At 48.1% G+C, this 14,023-nt stretch overlaps 1 protein-coding gene across 1 annotated transcript in view; it reads right to left on the reverse strand.

Annotated features, from left to right (window-relative positions):
- INTS4 (integrator complex subunit 4) overlaps positions 1-14,023 on the reverse strand; it is a 358,899-nt gene that overhangs the window by 83,825 nt on the left and 261,051 nt on the right. Inside the window, exon 18 of the mRNA XM_086933901.1 lies at positions 9,225-9,355. Coding sequence (XP_086790027.1) covers positions 9,225-9,355 — 131 coding nt within the window. The remainder of the gene's footprint in view (positions 1-9,224; positions 9,356-14,023) is intronic.

Below are 14,023 nucleotides of genomic sequence, written 5' to 3' on the forward strand. Positions count from 1 at the left end.
GACCCCCCCCCACTCAAAGGGAACTTGAGCCATCGGACACTGACTCTCTGAGTTGTCAGCGTTGACAACCCTACAGTAGGCATGGGGTAGAACCTGCTCTTGAGACACCAGGTGCTGCCTCACCGCAGTCACACTGGCTCCTGTATCTCTAAGAGCCTCTGCTTTCTTACCATTGATGGTCACCACCTGCCCATATTTCTTAGTGTTACGGGGCAGGTAGTTCTCAGGGACCATCTCACTGTCTCCTAAAGAGACTAGGGTCATCTGGATGGGATCTCCACCCCGGGGACTACTACTTCCTCCCCCAAATTAACACTAGCCATTTGCCGGGGTGGAGCACCAGTGGTGCTGGTTTGCCAAACAGGCGACACTTAGGGTCAGTGGCAATGTGACCCGGGTCACCACATCTGTAACAATTGAAGGGCCCTCTTGGAACAGGTCTACCTGTCGGGCCCCGGTCTGCTTCGGGGGTGGGGGAGGCTGAGAACCTTTCTGCTGGTTCCCTTGGGGATTACTTTGGCTGCCTCGATGGAACCCTCACTGTTTACCCCTGTCCCCCCCACTCATCTGCTAGGGACCCTGCCCACCCTTGGCGGAGTCTCCCATTGGACCATTGTGGACCCTGGTGCTGAGCCAGCGGTCCGCCTCCTCAGCAAGCTTCCTCGGGTTGGACAGCTTGCTATCCATCAGGTACTGGTGTAGCTCAGGAAAACAATTCTGCGACAAGTGCTCCCATGCCATTAAATCAAGAAGCCCTTGAAAATCTTTCACCTTACTACCCTTCACCCAACCATCCAGTGCTCTGCAGAAAAAGGTCATATACTCCACATAAGTACCCCCAGGCCGTTTTTCACACCCCCTGAACCTCTGTCTATACATTTCAGGAGTTAACCAAAACCTGGTCATTAAGGCATCTTTCATGCGGGAATAGGAATTGTGTTCTTCAGGGGGCAAATCTAGGAGGGTGTCCTGCCCTTCGCTAAGGAACCTCCCCCACAACCCCGCTCCCCAATCCTTGTCAGGGACCCGGTGGGAGGACATGGCTACTTCATAAGCCCTAAACCACTGTCCTATGTCATCCCCCTTAAAGTATTCCTTAACCACATCTTTGGGTATGTACAACCTAGACTCTACCTGCACCGTAGGAGTTGTTTCCAAACTTTTCGCTCTTAGCTCCAACTCCTTCAATCTCATGTTATGATCCAATTGGCGTTGTTGCGCTTCCATTGCCAATTTTTGCTTCTCCATTTCCATTTGTCCAGCTAACTTCGCCATCTCCATTGCATGTGCCATGTCTGCTGCCCTGTCTGCCAGCTCCTCTGGTGACAGGCCTCTGCTGGGATCCACAATGCCATCTGGTGGTATGACTTCCACCACATTCTGTGGCTCTCTTGACTCCTTCCAGGCTCTCAGCGCCTTGATGTATTGGGCTTTCTTTTTGCACCCTGTGTGTGCAAATCTGAACTTTTGGCAGTAACCTCTCAATTGCTCTACTGTGTAGCCCTCCAGTCCTCTGTGTTCCCAATCTACATCTTCAATTCCAGAGATCTCAGAGGGTGCTGTTCCAGCATGGAGTGAGCCAGGCATGGCTTCCAAAAAATGGGAGATCTCTCAACAGGTTAAAAAAAAAATGGAAATCTGTGGCTGCGGTATAGGTCTGCTCTCACTATGTGGTGATCAATAATTTACTGTATGTTAACTACAAATGCAAATTTGCAAATCCTTACCGCTGCGACCAATGTTAGAATTGGGGGTCTTTGGTTGGTGCAAGTATTCACTTGTGACAAGCAGGGACCCTCTCCTCTAAGTCAGGGCGAAGGATGACCCCTTAGAATTACCCTTGCTCACCCTCTAGGTGCGTGGCGTGAGCAGCCAAGGCTAATCTTCAGGCGTTATTGGGTTAAGCATTTGTAATCACACACACAGTAAATATACCAATCCCCCCACAAATGGACAAAAGGCTGTGGATATGTAAAATATGTAAAATATGTCTTCTTTATATAAAAATATATCTATGCAGGTAAGACTTTATCACAAGACCAATATAACGTTGTTAGCTAAGCCACAGGTTGGGAAAATAATGGCAAGTTCTCTTTTGGTTGGTATGCTGCTTCCTTCTAGTTTCTTTCGCTTAGAAATAGTTCTTTTACTTCATTGGGCTGCTTCTTCTATACTTTTAACACGCCAGCGTTAGTATCTCAGCGCTGTACGTCTCTTTCCTGGGTGCTCCTCAGCGCCTGTACCGGCTGTGCGCGTCGTTCTAGGCTAACCCCTCTCCACCTCACGCGCCTCGCGGACACGGACGTCCGAGGCGCGCTTCTGCTTACGAGGCGTACGGGGGGTGGCAGGGGAGGTGAACAGCGCCGGCAGCGTACGAAGCCTACTCGTCTGAAGCTCCTCGCAGTACGGCTCCCACGGCACCCACAGGCGGTGGGAAATGGTATGCTTCGTGCGTACGCTGCGTATGCTACCAGGACACTCGGAAGGCTCGGAAATGGTACGCTACAAGGGTACACGGCACACAGAACTGGATATGCGAATCGTATGGGGAAAACAGAACTGTGCGGACCCCAAGTCCGTTGTAGACTTCGTGGCGTGTATCCAGACGACTCATACTCCTTCAGTGCGTGTCATAGGGACCTTCGGACTCTCAGCAGGCAGTGGCTTCCGTGAGGCCGGAGCGGCCCAGGTCCTTCAGTACGGTCCGTACTGGGGGCGCTTCAGGGGGCGGCACGGCCTCTTTCCAGGTCAGAGGGCGAAGCGGGGCGGCCGGGTACGGTGAGACGTACGGCAGCCGTTCGAGGCGTAGATCGCACTCTGGATGGAAATTCCGGCGGGAGGGGCAAGTGAGGGCACGCAACGCGCTCCAGTGGCAGGCAGGCGACAGGGGAGCAGGCGGCCCGGTCCAAGGCGAAGAGAGCGACTCTAAACGAGCGGGGTTCTCACAGGACACGGGCAGCCAGGCTCCTGGCTGTCACGGCCCTAGGAGGGGCGAAGGGGCACAGAAACTCCGCTCCAGCGGGAGAAAGCACACGGTTCAGTTGAGGGCGAGCGAAGGCACCAAGAACCCACTAGTCCTGGGGTTCAGATCAGGGGGCAAGCTAAATCAAGCCCTTGGAGAAAGTTTAAAGCACAAGTCAGCAAAGTCTTTTCAACAAGTCTTCTCCTCTCCTTCCTCAGCAAGGCAGACAGCAGGCCAGTCCTTCCAGCTTCTTCTTCTCCTTCTAGTTGGATAGAGGTTCATTGTGGGAAACAGGATCTAGTTTCTTGGGAGCAGAGCTCCTATATTTATACTCAGTTTCTTTTGTTCTTTCAGGCCAGGGGGGCCTGTGCATAGCCTAATTCAGTTTTGAAGCACTCTGTTGGGCTATTCCTGGCTATTCCTTTCAGTGTGAGGGGCAGGCACATCAGACGCTCCGCAGGAGGTGGAGCCAGCATTCAGATGACAAGTACAGCCAGGAGTACCTTGTTGACCGTCTTCCCTCTTCCTGGGTCAGGTGTCGGGCAGAGTCATCAGTCGCTCCCCAGGGGGCGGAGCCAGCATTGTGGTGGCAGAGCACAGCCCTATTCAGAGTCCAGGGGCACTCCCACCTCCCACTAAGGTGTAATCCTTGCATTCACCACCTGTCATCCCCCAGCCCTGTCACTCACACAACCCAGACAGCAGATACACATCCTAGCAGAGGCGGGCTGAAATGGTTAGGCAAGCAAATGCTAACTTTCTAAAAGTAGCATTTGCAAACACAGGATATTAAAATAAACTTTACTAAAAGAAGTATTTTATTATTCTGAGTTCGCATCCGAACCCAATGGCGGAAAAAAACAATCTGGGGATGGAGCCGATGCCCATGCGCACTGTAGTCCAGGGGAGGAGCCACCCATCTCAGGATACTTCGAAGACTCTTCCAGGACAACAATGTGCGATCATCCGGACCCAACACTAGGTGGCGATCTAATGCTAAGATATGAATTTAGCAGCCCACATGCCTCGAACACTTGACTTTCTACCATGTTCCCTGAGCCTGCTGGGATTATAGGGTGCCAGCAGCCCATCTTGGCCTAAGAGAACAGGTAGCCTTATAATAGTGAAAAACGAAATTGGCTGTAATTCACTATTAGGACATGCCACACACATCAGGGCTTGTCCTACCTTACACTTACAATGCACCCTGCCCTAGGGCCTACCATAGGGGTGACTAATATGAAGCAAAGGGAAGGTTTTGAGGTTGGCAAGTGTGTGCACTTGCCCAGCCAGCGTGACAGTACCAGACTGAACACAGGTTCTGCAATGGCAGACCGTAGACACATTTTAAAAGGCTGCTTCTGTGGGTGGCGCAACCTGCGCTGCAGGCCAACTAGCAGTATTGGCATTTACAAGCCCTGGCACTCCTGGTGCACTTTACTGGGGACTGACAGTAAATCCAATGAGCCAATCATGGAAATCAATCACATATACATTTTACATTAGGAGCACTTGCACTGCGGCACGGATTGGCCGTGGCGCAGTGCCCTGTGCAGCGGACACCAGCAAAAACATCTGAGGCACATCAGCAAAAAGTGGAAGGGAAACTCATGCCAAGGTGCCAGGTCTAACAGTGCGCCAATAGAGGAGGTGATGGCGAACCCTGCTCCCCACTGGCGTCGCATGGGCCTGAAAGCTCGGACTAGTAGGGTATTTGAGGCAGATGCTGCGGGAGCGGATGTGGACTGACCCGGTGGTTTGCCCCCCGGCACCGCCACGGCAGTTACCACATCCGCGACCGCGCCGCTGTTGGTTCTGCGGCCTCTGGCTGGCTGGACCTGAGGGGGCGCTCCTTCCTTGGCCACAAAAGGGGCGAAAAGCAGAAGTCTGCTGGCGTTGGCCGAGGCCCAAGGACTTGTCCGTTGCCCTGGAGTCCTTAAAACGTTCCAGCGCGATATCCGCTTTGTCATCAAAGAGGCGACGGCCATCGAAGGCCTGGACATCACCCGAAAAGTTGGCGGACTTGAAGCCACAGGAGGAGACGGCATTCCCTGTCTTTAAGGGTCTTTGTTGAAAAGGTTCTGCAAAATTTACATTTGCCAACTTCATGGTCGGGATAAAGATAGTAAATGCACTTCTTGTGGGGATCTTCAGAGTAAAGCCGCAGCTTCCCACAAGAAAAACGTCTAAATAAAGATTTCTTACTTGAAGACATTCTGGAATCACAGGAAAACTTGAAGAAGTTGAGAAAACTGAGCAGAGCTCAGGGAGACTCCCTTCACATGACGTGCGGTAGAAAATCTGAGGGACTGAGCTCTGAGGAGAAGGTTCTAGAGGGGTGCTGGCGCCTGATTGGCTCTTGAAGAAGTTGAGAAAACTGAGCAGAGCTCAGGGAGACTCCCTTCACACGACGTGCGGTAGAAAATCTGAGGGACTGAGCTCTGAGGAGAAGGTCCTGGAGGGGTGCTGGCGCCTGATTGGCTGTAGTTTGGACTAACATAATGACAGGAATATGTTACAAGTGTTTTTTCTCTCTACCATGTATTCCTATGTTGGAATTATGTCTGGGTATTTACTACCTTTTCTAGTGTATATTTTATGTGTTATGTTTTTACATACATATGTTATTAGTATTTTATTGCTATTTTATTTACCGTGGGACTCCCACTTCGACGACGGGGAATATTCAAGCATGTCGATCTATCAAAGACACCCTAATACTGGAGAACCACGGACCCAACTTTGTCTCCTACATTAACAACACCCAGCTGATCCTTTCCCTGACCAATGAGCCCACAATAGCCAGAAACAACTTCCACGACAGGAGGAAGGCTGTCACCACCTGGATGAAAAACAGCTGCGACCAGCTCAACTCAGACAAGACCGAAATCCTCATCCTGGGGCCCAACACCTGAGCTTGGGAAGACTCTTGGTGGCCCGCTGCACTAGGATCCCGGCCCCACACCCACGGACCATGCACGAAACCTCAGCATCATACTGGACTTCTCGCTCACTATGAACCACCAGATCAACGATGTCTCCTCATCATACTTCCACACTCTTTGCCTGATTCAAAAGACCTTCAGATGGATCCCCACTGAGGCCAGAAAGACGGTCGCCAACGCACTCATCCGCATTAGACTCGACTACGGCATCGCACTCCATGCAGGTGTCACCCAGAAACTAGTCAGAAAACTACAGAACATTCAAAACCCTGCAGCCAGACTGGTCCTCAACATCCGCCGCAGCAGCCACATCTCTGAACACCTGTAAGAACTCCACTGGCTTCCAGTCAACAAAAGAGTCACCTTCAAGCTCTTCACACATGCCTACAACGCCCTCCATGATGCTGGACCAGCATACCTGAACCAACGTCTCCCATTCCACGTACCAACCAGACACCTCCGCTCAACTGGCCCTTGTCACCGTCCCTCGGATCCGCAAGACCAGGACTGGAGGAAGATCTTTTTCCTACCTTGCTGCCAAAACCTGAAACACCCTGCCTCTCCACCTCATGCTATTCCAGTCACTGACCCAATTCAAGAAGGACCTCAAGAACTGGCTCTTTGACTGAACTGCAGGGCCCAGTCGGATATGCGGCCCCTTGCGCCTTGAGGCCCTCACAGGTGAGTAATCGCGCTTAACAAATACTGATTGATTGAGCTAAGAAGGGTATACATTGGAGTTGTCCTCATTGACAAGAGGCACTACGCAATCCACCCCCTCACGGTCTCCATCATGGTGGAGCCATTAAGACAGGAGTTGTTGATATGTCTGCCATTAACGCATCCCAGTGCAAGGCAATAGGGTGTTTTCTAAGACTCAGATTATCTTCCCTGTGTAAGGCTGTGCCCAATTTGTAAATGAGTGCAACCAGGCCGTAGCATGCGGGGGATCAGGGGATTTCCATTTGCGAGTAATTAGGCGCTTGCCCAAGATCAACCCCAAATCAATGAATCGAAATGTAACCTTACATTTCTTGCTTCTGCTGTACCTCCCTACTATGCATAACTCCAATGTGGGCACGAAAGTACTTTCCGTGCAATGCAACACAAAGTCCATTACAGTCTGCCAAAAATGTGCAAGGCGGGAATAGACCCATAGCATATGCAACAAGTTGGCATTTGTCAGCTAACAGCGAGGAGAGGTTGCGTGAGCTGGTCCAATATAGCGATTCATTTTCTTTGGAGTGACGTAGGGCCTTTGCAAAACACATACAGTTGAATCAGGCAAAATCTGGCATTACGAGGGATTGTGATGGGGCTCTCACGTACTGCATCCCATTCCTCTTCGGTGTAGGGATGACTCCGGTCAGTCTCCCACATACAAAGTAACTGCATGAGGGTATGCGCTGTATGGGTGTGCAACAATCCCGGCAGCCAGCTGATTAAGTGCTTGCCACGTCCTAGTAGGTATTGTATAGTTAAATGCGGGCAGTTAATTCACTATGTCCCCCAAGTTGTGACTTAGAGCTCCTATGAGCAAAGCATACAATAGGAACTGACGTGGAGAAAGCCCGTCCTCCTTGATCAGAGTGCCGTATGGTAGGAGTATGCCATCTCTGTAAAGGTCACCCACTGTCTGGACACTAGCCGCTTCCTAGTCCACAAGTTCCATTCTAGTGGTTAACCCCATGGTGTACACAGTATCGCTGGGGCATAGGGGACGGTGCAGCGTGTGTGATATGTAAACACTGATGGTAACAGAGGTAAGCAACTTGTAATAGCATAGCATAGGTGTGGCATCGGGGATCAGGCACATGTATGAAAGAGTTGTAATAGATCAGTTAGGCTCCAAGCTGGTAGTGCTGTGGCCGTGGCCGATAACTGCAATGCAGCGTGCCACCCATTCCAGCTGCGCTGTTAAGTAACCGTGTTTAAAATTGGGCACTGCAAGGCCACCGTGCTCTGTTGGCTGGTATAATTTTGCTACTGCCACAGGGAAACATGATTTGTTCCAGGTAAATTCCTACATCACTCCTTCAATTGATTGGATAAAGGAAGCATTGACGTATAAGGGCAAGTTTGTAAAATAGTACAGGAGGTGAGGGAGTGCCACCATCTTAAGTAGCGCCACACAGCCCGTCACTGATAAAGTAAGGGTCCTCCAGATGGACATCTAGGCCAGCAGTGACATGACTCCAAGTTCCTAGTTAACTTCAAAAAGGTCTGACGGGGAATGGTAGATCTGTATCCCCAAATAACAGAATACATCGGGCTGCCAGGTGAGTGGTATTTTATCCATTATAATGCTCGGGTCGGATCAAATGGGAATGAACATGATTTGAACCAATTGATGTGAAGGCCATATATGGAGTCAAATTGCCGGATGATACCCACAACCTCTTCAGAGACAGCAGTGACATCTCGGAGGTAAATGAGCAAATCATCCATATATATTAGAGACAATATGCCAACTATCACCTAATGGAATGCCCCATCCAGTTCCGTAAGCACGCAGTCGAGCCCGCAGCGGATTCCACAGTTACCGAAAAGAGCTGCGTCAATAGAGGACACCCCTGTCTGGTGCTGCGCCCTATATGAATAGGTTCCAATATAAGAAATCCAGGTCTTCACACAGGACAGCAGCAGGGTGTACAATAACATAATATATTTGAGAAATTGGGCTCCAAATAACGAAGCCACACCTCCAGATAGTAGGACCATTCTAATGAATCGAACGCTCTTTCCAGATCCAGGACCCGACACCCAGAGCATGGCTATGTCTCTGGGTAATATTTCAGTATGCGAAAAAATCTGCACAGATTGAGAGAGGTGATGCAGGTTGGACCAAAACCGTTTTGATCTGCATGTATTAGTGAAGGAGTCAGCAAGAAGAGCCTTTCTGCAAGCACCTTAGACAAAATCTTGTAGTCTGTGTTAATAAGGGCTAGGAGCCTATATAGCTCAACTGACAACACATGGGTGTGCAAGTAATAAATAAACAAAAGGTAATAGAAAGACTGCTAATGCTTTTTAAGTGAGGGGAAACATTCTACACTAACAATTAAGCTCATAAAATAGAAATAGGAAGAGGTGTGCATTTGATAAGAAGTCATTGGAAGCTATTGAGGACAAGGATTAACAGAAAGGGCAGGACATCCTACCAGAGAACATGAAAAACTTAATGAATTGAAAAGAAACCAGGTACCAACAAGAGCTGAGTTACTCAAATATCCCATGGAAACTGCTGATGGTCACCTGAAAAAAAACTGATCAAGCTATTGAGGCAGCAGTAGCACAAGATGTTATTTACCACTTACCCACGAGTGCTGCGTGCAGTCACTATTAGTTGTAGGGCTTTTGCTTGCAATCTCATGTGGTGAATGATCGCCACTTGCCTAGTTTCCAATCCACTGTACATGAATTCCATTTTATAGGTTTCATTCAGAATCTAAAAACATAAAACAAAGTTGCTGAATGAAAATTAAAGCGGACATTTGGGACGTTGGACAAGAGAGACTTTCTAATCCATGTTACATCAAGGGTAGCATATGTTTATAATCGCTTCTGGTACCCAAGACTCCATAATTGAACCCTCCCCTGCTCCCAAAAGCTTAGTGTTTGCCCTCTTATGTTCCCCAAGATTTTACTATTTGGCCATCTTCTGCTTCCCAAGGCTCTGTGCCGACCACCTACTCTTCCCTCTATAGTTCTGGGCTCCATACTTGACCCTCCTGTTGTTATCAAAGTTCAGTGCTTAACATTATACTTTTTCCCAGGGCTCTGGGTTTGACCTTCTATTCTCCAATGCTCAATGTTAGGCCTTTTCTGCTCCCTTGGCACACTCCCGTTTCTTAGGGCTTTGTAAATGGCCAACTTCTGCCCTCAAAGCTCATTGATAGGCTCTCAGGAACACAAAGTTAAGGGCTGCTGCTCCTTCTCAAGGTTCAATGCTTGCACCCTTCACTTGCCCAAGTTTTCACACTTGCCCCTCTTCTGCTGTTTATTTTCAGTGTTCATGCATTATAACATCACCTACGTTTCTTCCCTAAATGGCTTTGATGATTTTTAGATATCTCTTCTTCAGCCTATTTTGACAAACTATACCATATTTGGATGCCTCTTGTATCCAGCTTAAGATGTCCATTCATCTTTTAAACCTTTTTGCTAATGATCACTTCTCCTCCCATTCACCCATTTATCTTCCTCCCTCCCAAAAATCCCCATAAACCCATGGCTGTTTTGCTATTTTCCTGTCCTTTATCCCAAACATTGCTGTTTTCTTGCACCCAAAGCTTTGCAAACAAAGCTCCTTATTCACAATTCACATTCTTGTTTCAACTGGACATTTGCACTATGCATTCTCCTGTTTAATCCCAATGCCAATGTCCACCATCTTTTGTGTTTTACTTTTCTAGAATACTAAAGCTCCTCTACAGCTACATGGCTTCCAGCTCTTTCCTCATTACATCTTGGACTCATACACTTGTTTCTACAAAACTATTTATGATTAGGGTGCTCCTTTAATGTTTTCCCTTGCCTCCATCCAATTCCCAAGATGTCTTTTATCTCTGGCCATCATGTGCTCTCACTAGTTTCTAATCCTGCACCTTTAACAATCTTAAATAGTAGAACTACCACATCCCTAATGAATACTACACCAGCTCTTCAACTTTACAAAACTGTAGGTTCAGCCAAATGGTAAGGAAGATGGATGCATTGCTAGAGGGTTATCATTATTAGCAGGATGCTGCCTTCTATTAACATTCACCTCTGTTTCTGTGAGCGGAGTATCACAAGTGGGACTGTCATCAGCAGTGCACTTTCTCCCTCCAAATGACTCCAAACTGGGCCTGAAGAACAACGCATTGGTTATGGACCCTAACCTATGCCTGGAAAGGAGTTAAAATGTAACTTGTTCCTGCCACCTCACTTAGCCTGCAAAAGGTGCAGACCCTGCCACCTCTGGCAACCCATGAAACAGAGTGCAGCAAATGTCAACAAGGTGGAGTAGACAGATCACTTGCATACTGCACAGTAGATGTAAGCTGTGACACCGAAAGTCACTCTCTTGACTGAACTTATGGCATGACCGATTGAAAGTGTTACTTCTGAAGTATCAAATCCAGTTGTGGCAGCCATCTCTGCCATATTTTCTCAGAAATGCTGGTCACATCTGGAACATTATCTTAAGTTCTGTGGACCACCTTTGGTAAATTGTGTCCACTTTTTGCTACATAGCTCCTAGATATTAAAATATGAATTTTAGAAGTCAAATTAAGGCATCTGCAACATTCAATCTTAATGCTTGATAGAGCATACCCAAAAGAGACTGGAAGCTATTTGCTTACAGACACCATTTTTAAAATTACCATGTTTGTGCACAAAAATGCGAATAGATGTTATGAAAGAGTGTCTGTTTTAATGCTTTCTCTTGGCATCAGTCATACCCTCTTTTGGTTCCTTCCCTTTGTCCCTTTCCAAATGAATGAGTGCATGCTGCAAAAATCATGTTACTGTGAATAATAAGTAGGAACATCTACATTATAAAATTCACTTATTTAAAAATCCATCTATTCATGTAAAAAATAGCTTAAAAGTTAATAGAAACTAAATATCATTAAGATCTTCCTCTTGAATGCATTCTCTTTGAATGAACCATCATACTATTTCACATCCCTGGCTTTCAAGCACTGCGTTTTAGCTACTCTTTCATAGAGAATCATTTTCATAAAGGTACTGGGCTGTGCCAGGCCAATTCAGTTACTGATCCTACTTTTCTGTCAGATGGGGTACCGGAGTATCTTCTGGGCTTACCATAAAGACAATGACAAAAGGCTACCAGCAGGGTGGCATGTACTATCCTAAAGATTGGTAGTCTGGTAGCTGCTGCCGCCAAGACAGCTGAAAATCATTCCAGGCCTTGAGGGGTTACTCTGCTTACATGCCCGCATTTCTTCCCGCATTTTGCACAATTTGCACACATTGTTTGCTCCTTTTAATCTCATTTTAAAAATACTGAAAATAACTGTTTTTCTAAACTGCCTTTTTAAAGAATAATTTTAGCATGATTATTGTGTTACTGTGCTGTGAATTTGAATCTGATCCTGACTCCGATACTGATACTTAACTTCCTGGTTCCCCGGTCAGCCAGTGAGAGACGCCATTTTGGGGTATTGCCCTCTCTAGTCTTTCTGGCTACCGGTATTATAAATATGCACGCTGCGCGGACGCGCACAGTGGTCGCGCCGAAGGCAAGCCAGTCTATGCCCGTCAGCGTCCAGGGCCAGTCACTCTGCCCATCGGCCTATTGCCCCAACGGATAGGTTGTGTTACACCAGTAAGTCACTACGGTCACTTTATCCATCTACATGTAACTCCCATTGCTTGCTAGATCTGCTTACTGGTCGGGAAACTACTTGTGTTGTGTGTGTCTTTAGGCTGTCTTCAGACTCGTCTATTTCTGGTCAAATTACTGGTTCCTCTATCAGGCCCTCCAAGCCTCCTCCTATCTTGGCGGCTCTGATCAATGCTCGCTTGATCCCTAAAGAAAAACCATTTAGATGTTTTTGAGCACCTCCTAGATAAACCAGTGGATCTATTGTTTATTACAGAGACTTGGCTGGATGACACATCTGACCCGATTGTCACGCTGGCCACTCCTGAGGGCTATAAGATCTTCAGAGCAGGCCACATTGAGGGTAGGGGGGGTGGAGTGGCTCTTATGTACTGGGACAAGTGGGATCTCCACAGGGGAGATATTAACTCATGGGGTGACTGCGAAGCCTTTGACTTTAGTATCCGGTTTTCTGCCCACTTAATGTTGGGAGGTTCTCTAATGTATAGACCCCCTGGCTCTGCCAGGGCCTTTCTTCAATTATGGGGCGATGCAGTGACCTCACAGGCGTTTCGCTTCTCCCAGTATATGGTGCTGGGAGATTTGAACATCCATCTCGACCAGTCTGATTCCAAAGATTCACTTGCTTTTGGCGATGTTCTTCAGCTTGCCAAACTCTCTCAATGGATCAATCTCCCTACGCACCAAGGGGGTCATATTCTCGCCCCAATCTACTCCAACTTTCCTATCACGGTTGAAGATCCCCTCCCTGTTTCATGGTCAGACCACTGTCTTACCTATGTCTCCTGGGAGGTGGCCTTGGTTAGCCCTTTTGGCCACTGCTATCGCAAGCCAGCTTTAAAAAAAATGGAACCCGGTAAACTCTCTTCGGCGGCTTCTAGACCCACTCGACTTCTAGACCCACTCTCCCTCCGGATCTTGATGGGAGTCTGACGGGGTTCTCAAAATGGGTATCCAATTCCATGAATATGCTAGCGACGCCCACTTCTTCTAGGTTCTCTAGGAAATCTCCTTTCAAGCCCTGGTTCACCCCGAGTTTGTCGAGTCTTAAGCATGAGTGCAAAAAAACTTTGAGCGTGCTTGGCGCCTTAGTGAGTATTGTCCCCTGGCTAAGGGTAATCTTAGGCGTAGACAAAAAAAACATACTGCGCTGCAATCACAAAGGCTAAGAAGCAATACTATGCAGCCCGCACTGAGCAGACACAAAACAACTCTAAGGAGATCTTTGCAATAGTTCAGAGTTTTACTTCTCCCATGGTGCAGTCAAGCTCACTCCCTGCCACAGAGGACTGGTGCAACACTCTGTCCAATTTCTTTATGGATAAAATCTGCACGATTCAGGCGGCTTTCACATCCTGCCCTGGGCCCCTACCTGACGCATTGCTGTATGTCTCTACGCCTGCTACTCCTAGGCACTCTCTACATGCTTTCTCTCCAGTGGATCTGCCTAGCTCCCTCAAAATCTTGAAGGGTCTGAAATCGGGCTTGCCCGCTGACCCCTGCGCGGCCAGACTACTAGCTGCAGTCGCGGAGATCATTAACCCCGAAGTGAATATCATCATAAACTCCTCCCTTCTTGAGGCTCGGGTCACGGAGGCCTGGAATCAGACTAAAATCCTCCCTCTTCTAAAAAAAGCCCACCCTTGATCCCCAGATCCCAGGGAATTACCGCCCCATCTCCCTTCTGCCCAGCCTAGCCAAAGTTTGTGAAAAGGTGGTGACCAGACAACTTACGGAGTTTGTCAAAGGGTTGGAAAATTT

This window comes from Lissotriton vulgaris, chromosome 8 (genome assembly GCF_964263255.1).
Source record: "Lissotriton vulgaris chromosome 8, aLisVul1.2, whole genome shotgun sequence".
In the NCBI taxonomy this organism is placed as follows: domain Eukaryota; kingdom Metazoa; phylum Chordata; class Amphibia; order Caudata; family Salamandridae; genus Lissotriton; species Lissotriton vulgaris.